The sequence below is a fragment of the Microtus pennsylvanicus genome, chromosome 13 (genome assembly GCF_037038515.1).
Source record: "Microtus pennsylvanicus isolate mMicPen1 chromosome 13, mMicPen1.hap1, whole genome shotgun sequence".
NCBI lineage: Eukaryota > Metazoa > Chordata > Mammalia > Rodentia > Cricetidae > Microtus > Microtus pennsylvanicus.
The window spans coordinates 62,291,726-62,312,579 of record NC_134591.1 but is presented as its reverse complement, the minus strand read 5'-3'; the positions used below and the strand labels follow the sequence as shown (position 1 = coordinate 62,312,579).

General features: G+C 39.3%; 1 protein-coding gene across 37 annotated transcripts in view; it reads right to left on the bottom strand.

Annotated features, from left to right (window-relative positions):
• Positions 1–20,854, bottom strand: part of Pum1 (pumilio RNA binding family member 1) — a 115,573-nt gene that overhangs the window by 33,461 nt on the left and 61,258 nt on the right. For 18 of the 37 annotated variants that reach the window (XM_075945231.1, XM_075945248.1, XM_075945250.1 and 15 more), the window contains 4 exons: positions 19,118–19,284; positions 16,846–17,116; positions 5,270–5,363; positions 2,662–2,766 (listed from right to left, as the gene is read on the bottom strand). In XM_075945231.1, the coding sequence (XP_075801346.1) occupies positions 2,662–2,766; positions 5,270–5,363; positions 16,846–17,116; positions 19,118–19,284 (637 nt within the window). The remainder of the gene's footprint in view (positions 1–2,661; positions 2,767–5,269; positions 5,364–16,845; positions 17,117–19,117; positions 19,285–20,854) is intronic. The other 19 variants (XM_075945233.1, XM_075945243.1, XM_075945258.1 and 16 more) reach the window with 3 other exon arrangements.

Here is a 20,854-nt window from a genome sequence, read left to right as displayed (position 1 = left end):
AATAAATGGGAGATGGCATGACATATACAAAAAGAAAAATAAGAAAACCCAGCTGCACTCTAACTGCACAGGGCTACCACACCCATGTGGCACTAACTCCAGATGAAATCTACTTCCTTCTGATAAGAGGACCTCCACCACACTTTTTCAAAAACACTCTTTTTTCCCCCCTCTATTTCCATGTTTAAAGTCCTAAGCTACTCAACACAAACACTGACACTGGTATTTCAACTTGTAAATTTCAATGACAGCGATTAAAAAAAAATATTGCATACTTTAACCTTAACTCATCACTGACCACAGCACTGTAACTAAGCACACTGATGACCTTCTTTGGTGACAGGTGACAACTCCAGTGACTGCACACAGAGCCAAACAGCAGATCTGAATGTAAAAGGGTGGCTCAGAGGGCAACTTCGATATGGACAAAGCCCAGGCCAAAATTCTATGCAGGAAGCTGATGATGAAAACACAAAGGGTGTAATTTGCCATCAGACAGTGGGAGGTTTTAAAGGTGAATCGTGTGAGCAAATTTTACATAAATAAAAGAATGTACAGAAAGAAAAAAAAGAGAAAGTATCCAAAGACAGCTCCTCAATTCTGGTGAAATATACCTGCATCATTCACAGTCACAGCACAGGGCAAATATTACACTTGCGTTCCAAAGAGCTGTTTCTCATGGTATAGTTGTGCAGGGAGAGGAGCTGCTTCTCATTAAACAAAAACAAACTGTCACACGTTCTCCAGTTTCTAAGCACAAGCCAGTCTGACTGCACCACTGCCTAAAGGCTTAGCATGACCAAAAATGCCCACTGTGAAACTCTACAGCCAGCTGCAAAATGACAGTGTTGTTGAGGAAAACTATGTTACAATACAAACCATCTTCTTACAATAAGTAAGAGATAAAAATGATTTGTTGACTTATAAAAACCTAAGCAATTCAAAAGCTAAAGAAAACAACCACCTACAAACTCACCTCACCAGGGTCCAAATATTAGTAAGATAAAGAAAGACACAGCAGGGTGAGGAGAGAAAGGCACTTAAGGGAACTGTCCCAGTGCATGGTGTATGACCTAGAAGGACAGCACCCTAAAAATTTAACATTCAAATCTTACATCTGGCACTTCCATTACTCTACTTTGGTCATGTGGCCAAAACTAAACACCCCCCAAAGAGCTTAGCTGAAACTGGCTTATCAGAATGCCTGCTTAAATTTCCATGTTAACAAAACACTTCCTTCCATTTAAAACCATTTACAGTCTCAAGCTCATATGCAAATTGTTAACCATCAATCTATCATTTCATAACTTCACGTTCATTATTCTGAAACTCATTCTGTGTTCAAGTTAACACACATTACGCAATAAAGGAAAGGTAACTGAAGATAGCACAGGAGTTTAATGTCATAGAATCAAACCTGGCTAAAACCTTGACCACACAGAATTAAATCGTGACGCAACATAAGACTGTTTTCTTTCTGAACTCCAAACTTCTAAGCTGTAAAGTCACTACTGAACGACTCAGACATAAAATAAAATAAAAAGCACTAAGGGCAGTGCATGGCCAACAGGTGTGAAGCAAATGGTAATAGTAGCAAGACAAGATCACATTACCTGACAGAGCTTTCCACTCTCCCCAAAGGCAGAACAAGTAACAGCATTAAATAGGCTACCATTATAACCAGGGAAGCAACTCTAGAGATCAATCTCAGAAATGAAAAGCTGCTGTGACATCATCACTGAAAACTACACACCAGAGATAAATGAACCACAGACCACAGAGTTGATGAAATCTCACATTGATACTGTGTTGAAATGAGCATAACTTAAGAGAGGGGCATATGTACCCCAAAGGCTTCAGAGGTTGTTGCTTTCATCATAATGTTAAACTGAAGTCACTTTAACATTTATGGGAAATTGAAGGAAGGGCAAGACCATCATGAATTCATCTACAAGTAAATAAAAACCAAAGGTGTCAGTAAGAGATCATCCCATGCACAAACTGTCTGGAGACAGAGGCCCAAGTTGGGAAAGTAAGGAAACCGAAATCCCATAGGGCTAGCTGTGGTGTGTGGTGTGAGCCAATATGACCACACAGGAGGACGAGTGTGCATGACTCCAGTTGCTGGAGGGAGGACAGTACATAAGGAGTCAACCTCAGCCAATCTTCAGAATTCTAATACTAGTAGCTACTAAGTCCAAGGAACAACCACCATCTCCTAAAGCTCTGATGATGAGCTGTATACAACAGTAACAACAGCATGCAACAGTACAGATTAGGGAAAAGACAAATACAAGGCATTTGTGTATAAGATTTGTGTTTAAAAGCTATGCAATTTGGAGGAATGGAAGAAGAGAAAGCCGCAAAGCAAGAAGGTAAGGAAATAGTAAATTCCCTGTAGTACCAGCAGAAAACAGCTGAGCAAATATCCTGCAACATGAGCAAGCAATTGGATGGATCCAAGATAGTGGTCCAGGATAGGACCTTGTTTATCTAGGCAGAACGGGGAGAGTAATAGCTAAGCAGAGAAATCTGACTGGCAAGGGACTAGCGCTGAGATCAGGAAACATTTTTTGTTGTAGACATGTATTAGGCAGAGTAGAAAGAAGGCATGCCCTTTTCTAGCTGGTGAGTAAATCCCTCATGCAGCAGATGTCTCACCGAGTGTCGCTGCTGCAGCCAATCCAGCTGTGTAGGGGTCCGTCCCCGGGGGAGCAGCGCTGATGATGTATGGGTTAGGGACAAACGCAGCGGGAGCTAAACCTGCTGGAAACACACCTGTCAGTAAAAATAAATGACGACGAAACTACAGCCCTACTAGATATCTCTTGAATTTAGCTAGCATTCCAGGTTGGAGATGAAGGGAAGGAAAGGGAAGAGAGGAATTTCACAAAGATATTATACCCTCAATATAAAAAGCCATTGTGGCATTTGTGTATGTGTATGAACATAGGGAAGACAGAGGAAGACAATGGGTTCCTTCCTCTATAACAAAAGTTCTCAACTTTTCAAACACTTTGACCTTTTTTAATACGGTTCTTCATATTGTGGTGACCCCAACAATAAAATTATTTCATTACTGCTTTATAAGTGTAATGTTGTTACTGTTATAATAATGTAAATATCTGATATGCACGGTATCTGATATTCAATCCCCCTTGTGAAAGGGCTATACTCATATTCTCTCTCTCTCTCTCTCTCTCTCTCTCTCTCTCTCTCTCTCTCACACACACACACACACACACACACACACACACACACACACACACTTTTCTATGGCTTCCTACAGTATTTTTCAAGACGTTTTATGTACATGTTGTTTTGGCTACATAGACATGCCAGGAATCTGTCTGTTCCCCTTCCCCAAAGCTGGAATCTACTTTGTCTTTGTGAGTACTAGAGATTTGAACTCAGGTCTTCTTCCTTCCCAAAAGTCAATATTACCCACTAAGCATCAGCCCAGCCTATCTTTCTGAAATGGGGGTCTCATTCTGCAGGCCTTGAATTTACACTCCTCATGCCTCAGTTTTCCAAGTGGTGGACTACCACGGCTAGTTTAGATTGTTTTGTGCACCCCTTCCCATCTTTATTAAAGTAATGTTGGTAACAGATCACTTATATATCATTTTTATTTTGACTCCATACTAAGATCAAACCCAAAGCCTCCTGAATGTCAAGTGACCCCTCTACATCTACAATACAAATGTCCATTACAGTTTGGAGCCAGTTAGATTGTTAGGCATTCATTTTATTGTTTTATTTGTGGTGCTGGGAATTAGATCTAAGGGTTATGTGGACACTGAATTCACTGTGTATACACTAAATTCCTTCTTCAAATATTAAACTCATTAGTTTTTCAAGTTTACTGTTAAAATTGCTTCAAAACACTTATTGAGACGGACTTATTTCCATCAAAAACATTAATAAAGACTATAATTTACATGTGTATAGTGCCAGCCCACTCTGTGTCAACTAGGATGTGATTAAGTACTCTTTCTTCTTCCTTGCATACCACATCCAGGGTCTCCTTTCTGCTCGTGTCTATGTACTTTTGAAGCAAGAATGAAAGAAATCTCCACTACCACTTATGAGCAGTCACGACATTTAGTCTGAAGAGTCTTAAGAAGGTTTGGGTAGTGGGAACTTGGGTAGGGGTAGTAGGAACTTGGATTGGTATGTATAGTAAAAAGGATAGTTTGTTTGTTTTTTAAAAAAAGAAGAGATTTAAAAAAAAGAGAAAGAGAAGAGAGGAAGGTCGGGGGGGGGGGGGGGGGTTTGCCAGGCACAGCGGGCACATTTATAGTATCAACACTCAGGAAGCTAAAGGAAGAGAATTGACTTGAGTCTGAAGCCAGCTGGGACTACACAGTAATTGTTTCTCAAAAAACTAAAAATAGAGTTCCAATAATAGAAAGGTCATGGTGAAGATTGAAATATGTGCCAAACTCACCCCAGCAAAGGGAAGACAAGGCTTGGAAGGTGAATCTAAAAGCAATGAAAGCACTATTGCTACACAGTAAGTTGATACGCTATCTACACAAAACTCCAACTACCCCATCATGGGTGCTGAAATCAATTTATTTATTTATTTGGGAGGACAAGACGTTATTCTGTAGCCCTAGCTGGCTTGGAACTCACTGTAGAGTAAGCTAGCCTCCAAATCACAGAAATACTCCTGCCTGTGCCTCCTGAGCGCTGAGATAAATGTGTGCACCACCACACCTGGATGTGTTGCCTAAATCTTACCAAAAGGTATCAGTAGTCATTTCTCTAGTAAAGTGTTTAAATCCTGATACATTTAAGGTACATAAAAAATGGATACCAAAGAAAACTTATGAGTTCAGGTCTAGCACATCTAAAATAAAATAAATATGGGCTAGAGACAAGTAGACACAAGAAAGAGGCCATTTAGCCAGGCGATGGTGGTGCATCGCCTTTAATCCCAGCACTCGGGAGGCAGAGGCAGGCGGATCTCTGTGAGTTCGAGACCAGCCTGGTCTACAAAGCTAGTTCCAGGACAGGCTCCAAAGCCACAGAGAAACCCTGTCTCGAAAAACCAAAAAAAAAAAAAAAGAGGCCATTTACTCTGAATTTACTCCATCCACCATGGTCTTTTATTTTTTTTCTGACAGTTTCACTGTATAATCTAAACTGGCCTGGAATTCACACTATCCTTTAACCTCTCTGCCTCCGGGGTGATCAATTTACAGGAACTCCCAGAATGCACCTCTCCTAGATAGCAAGAAAGCTCTGGAGCTTAAGGACTTACCGATGTGAGGCTGGTGGGCTGCTGCAAGTGCATACTGCTGCTGTTGGGCAGCTGTCAACTGCTGGACAGCAAGGGCGTTGGGTCTTTGGAATAGCTGAAGCAAGAGAGAGATGTTGTATTAGAGAACTGTCCTATGAAATGATGTTTTAAATCTCTTAATTTCATTAGCCTCTGTTACACATGACACTCCAGTCCCTGGAGGAATAATGCTTCAATCTGTCTTTCCTCTGTCACCATCTCAATTTGGTCTCCCCTCTTACAGACTGGATATATGTCTCATGAACCCAAACTACAGATAAACACATACACTAAATCCTTAATGGCTTCCAGCAAATATACAGCCCCAAATGACTAAAGTACACCTTAAAGTTGGGGAAGAATACTGAAAAGTGACTTCCACACCACCCTAAGGGTTACAGTCTACTCTCAGGACTTTTCAGACCCAATGAGCACTGAATTCTCACCTATGAGGACTGGTACTTTACTCTCTGGGGAAGTGATTTTGCATACCTTCCTAAACTAGCATTAGGAATAATGAATTAGAGAAATGCCTGGTTTCAGGAATTTCAAAGTCTCCTATATCTAGTTAAAAGAACAAAAGTACAAATTGTCACTGTGAACCAGAAAGATGGATCAGCAGATTCCTGACACCAAGCCCAACAACCTAAGTTTAAGCCCCAGAAGGGACAAACTGTCCTCTCTCTGACCTCCCATTTGTGACATGTGACATCTGCGCTTACACACAAATCTTAAAGAAATAAAATTTAGAATGTGAGCTCATACCTGGCACACTTTTTAATTCAAGAAAGAAGTGTAAAAACCTTCCCAGTAAAATTATCCCATGAATGTAAATGTTAAAATAAAGTATTAACAGTCTTTTATGGAATCATTTATCCATTCATTTAACAAGTATTTACTATGTAAGGAACAGGGATATAGAAGCTGTGAGCAAAAAAACCTCTCTCCTTGCTTTTCCTAGACATAACAATTTATCATAAATAATGAAGAAAAGAGAAACTAGCAGCCTAACTTGTAAAGATCCTCAATAGGCTTCCTTCCAGAAATGTAAGCGGCTGAGCGATTGCTAAAGAGTCCTTTTCCTAGAATATAGCTTCCAATCACCTGTTGGGGCCCATTAACGGACAGCTCATATCACTAGGTGAAAAATAACAGATAGTACAGACCTTAAACTATATGCATATTTATCAAGAGACATCAGAAGGTGCAATCTCCCAAACTCAACTAAATTACCACTGTAACTATTCTTACAATGTATAAAATAGAAATATTTAATTCTGTCTCAAACATAAACATAGGCTAATTTTAAACAAGAAGATAAATGGCTAAAGAGATGGTTCAGCAAAAGCACTTTTTCATTTTGCTCCAGGTTCAATTCCCAGAACCCACATAAGGACCAGGTACACAAAAATAAACGCAGGCAAACATTCATACACATAAAATATATCTAAAAAATTTTTAAATAAAAAGTTGCATGTGTTGAACACAGTGGTCAATTTAAACTGTAACTTACTCTCTATACATCAATCTTAATTTAAAACAAAAAATTTCATCTTGCCAATTTGTATAAAAAAGAAATATAATCCAGTGAAGATTTTTAAAGTACTCCAGCATTCTTTTTCAAAGAATTCACCATGATGCTGATAAAAAATGATAAAAATGAAAAGGCCTTGCCCTGTACACATCTAATCAAAGAGAGGGGCATTCAAAATACTTGTCCACCCTGACTGTATAACTTGGAAGTTGCATCTGTGGGCTTTGCAAGTTTATCTGAAGAACAGTTTCTCTAGCAACTTGAGACAGTCCACACAAGAGGGGCAGCCAAGAGGCTAGGAACACAGATTAGTGGTAGAACATTCACTTAGCATACATGAGGCCTTAGATTCAATCTCAACAACCAATAATGATGATAATAATAATAACAATTTTAAAGACAAATAAGTAAAAAAAAAAATCAAGGGAAAAGCAGAGTAAAAACCTAAAACCTTTTGAAACAGTCACCCTCTCAACAATTGCTTCTATTTGCTTCTTTTCCACCCCATAGCCCTACTGTAAACAAGTCCATCTCAGCAAAAAGTCCTACTGTTGGTGGGCTTCAATATAGGGTACAGCTAGGAGAGAAAGGCGGTACATATAGACTGTAACTGCTGAGGGTATTCTGACATGATCTGATCCCATTCCATCAGAGTTTCCTTGCTAAGTACTTCATGAGGTATTCTACATAACTCATTATTTGTAAACTGTAAATACATACATAGAAATGTGTGTGAATACCATCAATCATCCCATGTAACCTAAATCTGCAGCCCCCACATTCATGTGGTCACTTTTAAGGTAAGGATCATTTCTGGTATCAGAAAGCATATACAAGCCTTACAAGAGCCTCCATATAGCCTGTGGTAAAGACTGATTAATAATTAGTGAATATAAGAAAAATGGAAGATTTCCTTGAGAACATTTTGTAGTAAACAATTTAACAAAAGCTAATTATGAATCTATGGCCATGAGATTTGATTATATAAATAGAATACAGCAACATTGGCACATTCTCTTTATGCAAATGGTGCAGTATTAACTGGAAATAGGGTACCCAAAACAAAATTAAAAATTGGCAAGATCCTGAAAATCTCACACTAATGCCATCTAGTGGGCAAGCCTGAGTTCTGCTACCACTGTCATGATTTCACAAAGGAGCCAATGACCAGCAACTGAGCTGCTAGGAGGTGCTTTTGGAAGGAAAGCACTGATGAGCATCTATGCAGATTACAACTCATTCACAGATAGCACAGGGGAAACCAAGCAACTAGTCAAAGTTGTGTAGTGCTTCACAATAAATACTGAAGGCACAATCTGGGTATCTGATGACAAACTGCTTTGACTGCCTTCTTTGTCCCTCACTACATGAGTTTACAAAAGACAGTGGTCCTATTCCAAAAGGAAATGGGCATCTCAAAACACACACTGAAGTATTATTACCATACAGTGGACATTTTATAAAAGATAGTTACTGCTTGTATGTTAAGAGAGAGAGCCATTAGTATCGTTACTGTTACAATCATAGATGGCATAAAAAAATGCTACTGTTGCCATACATGGCCTTAAACGTAAACACACATTCCAGCATGCTAGGAGGATCCAAAAGTCATGGCCAGCCTAATCTGCATATCCAAATCCTGTTTAAAGAAAAAAAGAAAAAGGGGGGGGATGGAGATGGACACACCACAACTAAACAAAACTACTACCTCTACTAACACTCTCTAGCATGGCGGGGTTCTGATCTGGAGAGCAATGTAGTGAGTGTCTGAAGATAACCGAAGAACTGCAGAAGGCATGCCAACTATCTCCTCTGCCAAAAAGAAAAACAAAGAAAAGAAGCAATAGTTTCTCAAGTTGTTGCCAGTCCTTTATACGAGCTAAAAGTACTTCCCCAAGCCTTACCACCTACAGTTGATGACCATATCCTATATAGCAGAAGGAGAATAAAAAAAAAAGGCTCTGGATAGCCAGGAATTAGTGGCACACACGTTTAATCCCAGCACTCAGGAAGTGGAGTCAGATGGATCTCTGAGTTCAAGGCCTCCTGGTCTATAAAGCTAATTCCAGGACAGCCAGAGCTACAAACAGAAACCCTATCTTGAAAAACCAAAAAACAACAAAACAAACAAACAACAAAATTCAATGAATAAATGAAAAATAGTCACCCAAAAGACTCTGGATAAAGCTGAATAAGGATCAGAAAAAAATCTACATGTCAAAAGCCTTTGTGTTCCTAGGACAAAAAGGACAAAGGGTTTGAAACCTTGGCACTAGAAACCAAAAGGTTTCACCTTTTTTCTTTTTGTTTCTAACTTAACTGTTGTTGTTTGTGTATCTGAGAAAAGGGTCAGCAGTACATATACACACATGTATACCAAACACCCATACACATTAAATAAATGTGATATTTTTTAAAAACCTCCAGTATTCCTTAGCAGATACATTAACTCCAATCAAGCACGATGGTGCACACTTTCAATCTCTGCAGAGGCCAGTCTAGTAACATGAGTCTAGGGAAGCCAGGGCTAGAGAAACCAAACAGAAAAAGAGGAAAAGAAACAGCAGGAGGGAAGGAAGGAGGAAGGATGGAAGACAGACAGACAGACAGACGGACCTAACTCCAAGGTAAAAAATTTGAGATCTCAGATCACAACTAAACCCAATCCTCTACCAAATGTTCCTGCATATCTGAGCAAATGAAAACTACGCTGAAATAACTTTCAACCATCCCATCACTAGTCAGTTTCAAGTCTTCCTCAGCAACAACACATAGGACACTAATGGAATCCTTACCTGTAAACTTAAAAAGTTTTGCATTAAAGATACTCAGATAAGCCAGTGTGATAACCAGCAATCAGGAGGCAGAGAGAAGGAAGTAGATCTCTTAAGAGTTTGAGGCCAGCCTGATCTACATAGCAAGTACCAGAACATCCAAAGCTACTAAGAAACTGTGTCAATAACAGAACATTAAATTCAAGCACACTCAAATGGTCTCTTAAGAAAGATAGTTAAGAGCCACGGGGTGGTGGTGCACTCCTTTAATCCCAGCACTCGGGAGGTAGAGGCAGGAGGATCTCTGTGAGTTTGAGGCTAGCCTGGTCTACAAGAGCTAGTTTCAGGACAGGCTCCAAAGCTACACAGAAACCTTGTCTCGAAAAACCAAAATCAAAACCAAAGCAAAAAAGAAAAGGATAGTTAAGCACTAATAAAGCAATGAGAAAGTGTGTGTGTGTGTTTGTGTGTGTGTGTGTGTGTTTATGTATTTGGTTGATCAGAAGAGTGCACTGGACCCTCCTCTTCCTACCCCCACACCCCCACAGAGCTGGAGTTTATGAGCCACATGCGGTACCCCCCTTACAATTCCAGCACAAAGGAGACAGAAATAGGAGGGTCCGTTCAAGGCTTTCAGCAAACGAGTTTTCTAGGTCAGTCCCAGTAACATGAGACCCTGCCTCGTAACATATTAGGCTATTTTTTAATTGATTGTGTTCTAAATAAAACATCAACAATCTAACTAATCTATGATGACACAGTATTATTAGGCAGGTGGATTTCTGTTTGTTTGAGGTCAACTTAGTCTTATTAGAACAAGCAAATTCTAGGGCAGCCAGGACTACAATGAAAAAAAAAAAACAAAACAAAAAGAAGGCAACAGTGAAAAGCAGGACAATGGGAATAACCCTACAAAAGAAAGACATCAGACTATCAAGCAGAGAAAATACCCTTAAACTGGGGAACCTTTTACATAAATGACAATCCTCTAAGCTTATTTTAATGAATGTCTCTCTGGACCTGAAATCTCTTCAGTTTGTTCAACGGGACTGTGGGAAGAAAACCTAAAAATCATTACAAGCAGACAGAAACAATGTACATTTCCCACTTATGTTGTAGTCATGACAAGCATCCCAAAATCCTTCTCATGTTCACTATGAGCTAATACTTCATATGTAGAAAAAAAGCAAATATAAATTTTGCTTAAGTATCTTGACATTTTTATGTAATACTTCCTCCATACTTTCAGTATACTATATATTTAAAAAACACATATTTCAAACACTATAAATTGAAAAGGCAGCTCAGAGGCAGAGCACTTGCTGGGTCTGCACAAAAGCCTGGTTTAGTCCCTCAGATCATAAAATAAAACATCCAAGGTAGCAAGCTACAGGGATCACCTAACTGCTCAGACGATTTCTGGAACTCTTGCTCCTGTAAATAATACTGAAAGGTCACATTCACAATGAGCATCAGTGACCAGAGAAGGAATTGAACCATCCAAGGCCCCAAGAATGAAATGGACTGAGTCAAAAAAACTCACCTTTCCCCTATTCACTAGGTACTTTACATCATGTATCTCACTAAAACCTCCATAATCATCAATGTCACAATGGAAAGAAATAGATTATTTATTCTTTCATTGTTAGTGCCAGTTCCCCTTTAAAAAAAATTAAACTGCCCTACTAGTCGAAACAAAATCAATCAAAATAAAGGAAAATGATTATCCTTTGTTCCTCATTTATAGAACCCAAAATCAAAGAGCAAAACGTGCAAAAAAATACAATGATAACACAAAAACACACATATCACCAGCTAAACCCTCGGTTGTTTGGGATATCTTCTGAGACACCTGGCTCAAGCAAGACCTCCATGACCTGGACTCATTCTCAATGCAATCTTGGACTCGACACTAGGCTAGTACTCCAGGTATCCTCTGATTGTGTATCCATCATTCCCATATCTGTTCTGTCACCAGTACAATACACACTCAACAACCCCCTTAAGAGTGCCATGGTCATCACTGATCTCTCCCATCCCTGACTGACAGCACTTATACCAGCTGAAAACAATTCCATTTCAAGCAGAACCCAAGGTTTCTGAAGGACTCATGAGTCAACAATTAACTAACAGACTGATTAACACACGAGTGCCTAAACCTGCTTCTACATCTACAAAATTAAGACATTCCAACTGCACTCTCGGTGCTTGAAAGATAGAAGCAGAGAGTTCATGAGTTACAGGAGAGTTAAGGTAACATAGAAAGACGCTGACTTAAAAAAAAAAAAAGAAAAATGCTCCTAAGAAATGTCGTGTCATTGTTAGTAAAAAGCGCAGTCTCTATTTCACAGTCTATCCAAATAACCATGTAGGCTGAAGACACCTCTGATCATCTGCATTTTAGACTTTGGTTATACTATTTACTCCATGAGTATTTTCAATTCTCATCTTCTGCAAAAATAAGGAACAACTCACCAGCAGTTCTTCCAGAAGTTTTTATTTCCGCTGGAGACAAGAGAACTCTTCCTCCCAGCAAGGAAAGGTTCTATGGTGTAGACCTCAAAGGTCTCATCTCTTTTTGTTATTTTAAAGACACACACACGTGTATATAAGCACACCTATTATCGAGGTCAGAAGGGCAATAAACAATACACATTTTTTAATCCCAACAATCTCAGACAGACAGAATGAGGCCTGCCTGGTCTAAAACTCGGTGGTAATTGGGGGGAGGGGGGTGCCAGTACACAGTTTTAAGTCACTCTGTGGTGGTTTGAATAAATATAGCCCCCAAAGACTCATGTTTGAATGCTTGGCCCAAAGGGGGTGGCGTGATTTTGTTGGAGGAGGTGTGGTCTTGTTAGAGGAAGTGTGTCACCAAGGGGGTGGACTTTGAAGTCTTATATGCTGAAGTAATGCCCAGAGTGACATCCAGTTCATTCACTTCCTGCTCCCTGTGGATCAAGATATAGAACTCTCATCTCCTTCTCTAGCACCATGTCTTCCTGCCAAGAGGATAACGGACTGAACCACTGAAACTCTAAGCCATCCCCAATTAAATGTTTCCTTTATAAGAATTTCCATGGTCATGGTATCTCTTCACATCAATAAAAATCCTAAGACAATACCCAACATGGATACTAGAAACCCAACCTAGCACCTCTGAAGAGCAGCAAGTGTCTTTTAACAACACTGAACCATCTCTTATCATGGAGTGCTAAGTTGTAAAATTTAAATGATGAAATTCATCCTAATGACTAAATAGAGAACTGGGTAGAAAAAAGCCAAATAGAAAATCTTGCTCTATCATTAAAAGTTGTATTTGGATATAGATGAAAAAGACACAACAAAATGTTATTGTATGTAGCCCAAAAATCCTCAATCTCCCAGAATCAGTTTGCAAAATTGGGTGCCAAAAGAATGTTTTCCAGATGCAAAGGGCCATGGTTTTTGATCAGATAGCAACACAGTGATCCTAAATGGTTCATCTGATCCAAGAAATAACTTTCCTATCCATTATACAATAATATTATATTACTAGATCTTATATAACAAACCTTCCAACAATATCCAAAAGCTTTCCCATGTATTATACAATTTCAAATTTTAATTTGGGAAAGTGCATTAAATAAATAGAGAAGTAGTGAGAGGGAATGGCTCCCTAAAGATTCATTTGGCTGAAGGAAAGCAGAGGCCTTCAAACTGGCAAAGACAATAACACTATCACAACACAGGCAAAATATATCACACTTGTGCTCTTAGCTCTAAATGAGCCACCTTATACAATGGAGTTCACAGGAGATGAAGATTACATAGAAACAAATGAGTGACCCAGCTGACCCTTGGAGAAAGAGAATAAAAATGTGATGAACAATAAAATGTCCCCCACAGTCTCAGACATTTGAACACCTGAAACCTAGTTGATGATGCAGTTTGGGAACTCAAATTTGCTGGAGGAAATGTATCACTAAGGGGTGAGTTTTTAAAGTTTAGAAACCCAGGCCACTTCTGGTTCATTCTCTTTTGCGTTTACAGTAAAAGATGTGAGCCCTCAGCTTCCTGCAGCATGCCTGCTACTTGCTGTCACGTCTCTTTGCAATGACAAACTCTCATCCCTCTAAAACCTGGAGCTCAGATACCCCCATTCTTCTCAACTGTCTTTGTCATGGTGTTTTACCACAGTAGCAGAAAAGTATAAAATGCAAAAATATATAAGGTTAGAGTGATGAGGAAGGTAACACCTACCAAATGCCTTAAAAATTCTGGCTTCTCTGAGGTTGGAAAGAGCTAGGAAATCTTAGAATAATGACTACCAGATGTTATGTGGGTATCCAGGGCAAAATTTCTTAAAAACAATCTACTTTAAAAAACAAACAAACCAAAACAAAAACAGTTAATTTGAGTTTGGCAATACAGCTCAGGAGTTGAGCGTCTCATAGGCATGAATGGGGAAGAAGGAGTAATTGGGTAAATGGTATGAGCAGGCTCGTTTTAGTCAACTTTGAAACAAGCTATGGTCATCTGAGAGCAGAAAACCTCAATTGAGAAGATGTTCCCATGAGATCGGGCAATAAAGCATTTTCTTTATTAGTGATTGACGTGGTAGAGTCCATTTGTGGGTAGGGCCATCCCTGGCCTGGTGGTTCTGGGTTCTATAGAAAAGCTCTATAAGGAGCAAGCCAGCAAGCAACACTCCTCTATAGTCTTTGCATCAGCTCCTGACTTCAAATTCCTACCCTGGCTTTCTTCAATGACAGACTGCATTTTCCTACCCCACTTGCTTTTGATCACAGTGTTTGATCATAGCAATAATAACACTAAGACAAGGAATAAAACAATAAGGTCCACATCACTTCTGTGCACATAGCAATACCCTTTCACTGCAAAAACTAAGATATTCATGAATAGCCTTAACTCAACAGGTTCCAAAGTGCAAATCTGTTTAAATTAGTCAGTGGAAAAGCCATTACATCTACACGACTGTTATCTCTGAATCATATAAAAGTATGTATTTGTGTTTAAATCCTTATACTTAGTTCCCAAAATCCTGATAAAATGAAACGATAGACTATTAAACCAAAAGACAATAACTCCTTGACTATGTATGAAATAAAGAACAGTTAAGTGAAAGAAACAATTTTATGTCAGCAAAACACTTGAGACAAACTCTTCTTACATAAACACGGGGTTCAATTAAAACAGAAAATGAAAGCATTGAGCCAATCAATAAAGGCCAAAAGAGAGAGAGGAAAAAACAATTTTTTATGGAGCTGGACATAGTTACTGGGAGCTACAGAGAACAATGTCCAATTATATTTTTCCTTTTATGAAAAACATCTTTTTTTTTCAAATTTCACAAATTTCATGTGGACTGGGATATAGCTCAGCCCTATTCACCTGTATAGCACAGGCTCTACTCCCAATACCAGAAAAAGCAACAAACACGTAACAACCATTTATACTCACAGCATACATCAAAGGAATTTCTTTTGGTAAACTCCTTCATATCTACCAACCAAAATTCATCTGGTATAAGTTAAATGACGGCAAGTACAGGCACAGCACAGCACAACTCATCTCCAAAGACAATAAAGAATTTGAAAACGACAAAAAGATTGCAGTCTCTCCCACTTAAAATATGTATCCGCATCCCAGTCCAAAACTAAGAAATAACAGAAAAGGTACAGACTGTTTGTGGATTGTGAGGCTGCCTGGTCCCACTGGGAGCTGATTCCCTACCTACTATGCTTTCAGAAATGGCTGGCATAGTTTTGGGGACATAAAGGCTCATCACACCTGTGATCGGTACTACCAAAGAGGCTGACAAAGGACTGAAGAGGTGAATCAGTGTTATAGAGCAATAATTCCATCCAGGTTCAATTTCAGCACCCACAAACATGTATGTGTAACTCCAGTTTCTTCTTTCCTCTTTTGGGCACTGCACCACATAATACACGGGCATGCATGATCACAAAACAAAAGACAAAAAAAACTTAAAAAAAAAAAAAAAAAGAGGCTAAGACCAGAAGATAAAGTCAAGGCCATTAAAAAAAAACTATAAACTCACAAATTTTCTAGAAATTTGCAAACATAAGAGAGTTAAGTCAGGGAGATTGCTCAGTGGGTAAGAGCACTTACTATACAAGTGTGAGTTTGGATTCAAAGAACGTGCGGAAAACAATGGGCACGGCTAGCATAGTAACTCTGGCACTGAGAGTAGAGGCTCATTAAAGAGTGGAGAGTAGAATGAGATAACTGGAGCTTTACTAGGCAAAGTGCTAAGTTTCAGACTCAATGAGAGACCCTATCTCAGGGAATTAGGCAAAGAGCAATAATCAAAAGCATCCAGCATCATCCTCTGACCTCTACAGGTGCGTGCACAGGTGACATACGCTCCTGGCCCTCATGACACACACACACACCAGCACCAAATAATAATTATAGTCCTTACAGAGCATTTTACATGCTCAACTAATCATATTCTGAAAGGTATCTATTATATGTGTTATAGACTATATCTATAATGGGTTGATTATACTGAGGTAATGGACAAGAGAGATATATCTCCCTTTTCTGGGAGGAAGAGGGCATGCACACTTGAGAAATGGGAACATGTGCCTCTGTGCACATGTGAATAATACTAGAGAAGGACACTAAAGGTCTTCCTTCATTGTTATCCACCTTTTTTTTTTTTTTTTAACCACCTTATTTTCTGAGACAGGGTCTCACATTGAATCTGAAGCTTACTGTTTTTGCTAGACTGTAAGGTAGGTTAATCTCTGACTTCTAATGCTAGAGGTTAGAGGCATGCACAGCTATGTCCACATTTTACAGGAGTGCTAGAGATTTGGACTTGGGGGTCACCTTGTTTTCAAAGCAAGCATTCCTGCCCATTGAGCCATCTCTTTAGCCTCTCTCTCTTTTTTTTTTAACACAAAACAACCCATCAACAGCATACAACAACATTAATCCTTCAAGTATGACTTAGCATCTGAACGGATGCTCTTCCATTCCCCAGGGGTGGGGAGACAAAAGCCAGGCACAATATATAGAGAGCAAGATGCTCTCATCCCAGCAATATTAGCCTAAGACCCAGGTTCCTGAGGAGAAAGGTAAATTTGTAAACTTATTTCTTTGAGGGATAAAAAGTAGCTGGCTGGTGGCATTTTAAAATAACACCTTTGCCCATCCAACCCCCCATAATGTGCTGGTTAGAGAGAAAAGTAGAAGGGTGACAAAGACACACACTGTACCTGTTGTTGAGAATTGTAGTCAAAAAGTCCCACAGTTGCTGCTGCTGAGTCCACAGGTACCTGCGTGCCTGAATAATCAAACTGCAGAGGCTCCATGCCCACATGTTCCATGGGGTCCAAGGGGACACTCTGGGACTCCATGTTGGAGAAATCCTCCACAGGCTTGGCACCATTGGTGCTGGTCAGCTGGGCTAAGCCCTCAGAACCATTCTGGTTTGGACCCAGAAGATCCACTTCATTAGCTGAGTTCTGGCAATTACCAGGGGTACGGCTAAACAGAGAAAGTAAAGGGCATTAAACCTTATTTTGATCGGGGAGGGACACTACAGCAACCCCCAGTTTAGTCTTCGAAGCTAGTTCTACAAAATATTTGACAAGGCTTACAGGGTTGACACCTCTAGAATGAGTCTATTGTTTGCTTTCCCTCCTAGACACCTCTTGAACCTGTATCATCTGCTATTAATGGACAATACCTTTACCATGGAATCTAAATTGAAGAAACAGAGAAAGCTAAAAACAATACTTCCCATGGTAAGTCATGAAAACAAATGTCCCCCCCAAACACAGAGGTAAATAAATACATTCCACCAGTAGTCACTCCTTTTAAACACAGAGCAAACCAGAAAGGTTAGTTCCCAGGCCAGGCAAAGTGGCACACACCTATGAACCCAGCATTCAGTGCAAGTTTCAAAGTTATGCTGGAGTATGCACAAGAATTTGTTTCCAAATAAAGCAAAACACCCAATGCTGATTCCTAGAGGAAATTCCAATTCTTAAAATGATTTTAATAAAAAGGTTTTCATGTACTATTTAGTATGAGTGTTAAACACTACACCCATCTGCCAAAGAAATGGAAAAGGCATCAGTTCAAAAATGTATAAAGCTTCATTGCTGACCACAAGCTCCTACTCCAAAGACAATACTAAACTTAAGCTAGTTGCATACTCCATGTCATGACACTGCAAAGAGCAAAGAAGGCACCAGTGGTGATTACTTGGCCACAAGCTTAAGTGAGTACTGTACTGGGACTTGAGATATACCACAACTCTATGTTAAATGACTGTATCATTCAAACCCATTGCAGGCAAAGGAGAGCAGCCTGTGCCTACATTCAATCCTTCATCTCTAAAAAAGAACACAGCTGGTACAAGTTAAAAGTATTGTCATGATCCTTCACATACACCACCACTTCAACCACCTCCTGCCCCATCCAGAAATCACAAAGCATTGCTCCAGGGTGCTTGTGCTACAAGGAGGTGGGGCTATCTGAACACATCCCAAGAACACAGACAAGCATTTACTGCCATTTGCCTCAAATTTCAAAGACTCAATTTCTATGTATGCTCAATATATACAAAATTAGGCTTATTAAGCAACTGATACTTTTGCTGCAAAAGATGCAAATACATTTTTTATACTAATGGGTAATTGGAGGATGTGAAATGCATGTTTGTATGTGTATTCAAATAAACACTCATTACCTGTAGACTGGCATTATTTATACATGTATCACTGAACCAAAAAATTATTTTTTAAAATTACACACCATAACGAATAGCTTGTCTATATAAACAAGAATGGCTGCCAAATGGGGAAGACAAATGTATAATACTATGTATGTTCTGCTACAGGGGTAAAATCTGCAACTCAGGCATAACCAGAGATGGCACACGAGTTTTCCATGGAAAGTATGACTAGCAACAAACCATTTCTGGGTGTGGCAGTATACATTTGAAATCCCAGCAGAGGCCAAGGCAGGAGGATTGCAAGTTCAAAGCCAGCCTGGGTTACATAGTGAGACCCTTTGCATCTCAACTTCTACTTCTTCAGTCTGAATTAACTGATGCCTGGCCTACCTACGAGGAATGGAGCTGCTGAACGCAAATGAAATGGGAGAAGGAGCAAAAGTTCTCAGTTATTTCTCCTTCCATTGTGAGAGGGGGCGCTAGTGTATAGTGATACGGGAGAAACTGGGTGGTGGAGGGGGGGGAGTCCCAAAACACCTACCTACACCAAAAGTATTTTACTAAAATCTCCTCTGTGAAATAACTCTGAGAACCCAGCTCCATACAAATACAAATTCTATCATTTGGGCAAAGCATCAAACATGGTCAGCTCTTAGAAAATTCCACCTTACCAGTTAGTTTACAGCTCTATGGCATCATCTATACTAGATCCATTTTTTTTTAAAGAAACAGGAAGGAAGAGACTAAAATAAAAGCAAAGAACCCACAGCCCACAATTCAAAATCAGAAGTGTAAAATATACAAACCTAAAATCTTTGACGTCTGCATCAATCCCATTCTGCACTGGTAAACCATTGGTCTTGTCCATCACATCACCCTCCTCCTTCAAATCTCCTAGCTTATCTCCATCAAACGTACCCTTGTTCTTCTTTTCACCTTTGTCGTTTTCATCACTGTCTGCATCTCTTGGGCCCTGTTTAAAAAATAGCTTCAGCTTCACTAATCATCATCAGCTAATTGTGGACACCCACTGTGCACACAGACTACACTAAATGCTAACTGAAACAAGACTGCACCCACTTCCAATATTACAGTCTAGTTTACAAACAACACAGAGGCAAGAACACTGTAGAATGTTTTGCCAAATGGGGGAAGACACACAGACAAGTATGTTACAGAACTGAGGACATCTTATCATACCATATACTTTCCCTTCTGCCCAATCCCCTCTTCTAGTCAAAGCCCAGTTAAAACTGTGGAACTCTCAACTTCTCTACTCTCAAATCTGTCTAGCATGACTCCAACAGGAAAAGTATTATGCCTATTTAAAAAAACAAAAAAAATAAAAACATGATTTCTCACTATCCTATAAGCCCCTCCTTCATTTATAAACATGAAACGTGAGCCAAAATTATTCTAACTCAACTTGTCTCTACTTGATATATATATACCTTGCCTCTTGCACTACCACCCCAGTTCCACCTGTTGTACCAAATCCTTAAAATTATTGTATTTGTTTGATTTGCCTGTTTGTTTTGTTTATGTATCTGTCTGTTTGATTTCTGAGTCAGGTTCTTGCTGTCCCTTGCTAGCTTGGAACAGACTACATACAAAGCTCAGGTTGGCCTGCATTTTTGGCAACCCTCTTGCCTCAGCCTTCTAAAATGCTTAGATTACAAGTGTGTACCAGGCCAGTCAACTTTGACTTTTTTTTTTAAGATGCTTCAAAATAAATTAAATTTTTCTTTTTGGAAGCATACTCTTAAAACTCATCTTCCATTGTCTACATATTTAAGTGCAAATTAGTTTTAATGATATAACTGAGGAATTTTATACAATAGAATTTACTTCTGAAATGTTTCACACTTTCAAACACTGGACCTACTGCAATGGATTGGAAACCAGATACATTCAAGTCCTTCCTTTTAAAGAAATGCAAATGTTTGTCTTCTTAATAGAATCCAGCATAAGTCTTAGATATAGGAGAAGAAAAAAAAGTTTTGATTTCCAAAAGGAAAGCAACTATCTCGGGACTTGACATAGTACAGAGTTTTGCAGACCCTGGCATTGCAGTGCACTAATTAAATTGCTTTTATAAAATGAGAGAAGCAATCTTGCTATTCCCATCACTGACTCCTGCTTTATGGAGGAAACAAGTGCACATGGCTCAAATTAAAGTTCCTGGCACAAAGCAAGCCCAGTGGACAAAAAGCAAACACTTGTACAGCAAGCATCCAATCACCAGGTTATCTTCAGTGGAACTCAGCAGAGCACAGAGCAGCAGACAGCTGTGAGCAACCTGACTGAAAAGAGTGACAAGTTGCACAGAGAAAACTACAGAAGTTCTCTGAAGAGTTTAGAAATCACCTGGCCAGAACTACAACGCAAGAGCCTGACAGTCTCAGACCTGTAGGATACTATTTCAGATCTCATTTTCCTTTTAAAGTCATTCTCAGTTCAAATACACGCACAAAATGAAAGCCTTTGTGGATAATATGAGGATAGGAGTACATAGGATCAGTATACACAGCATAGCCTCTAGT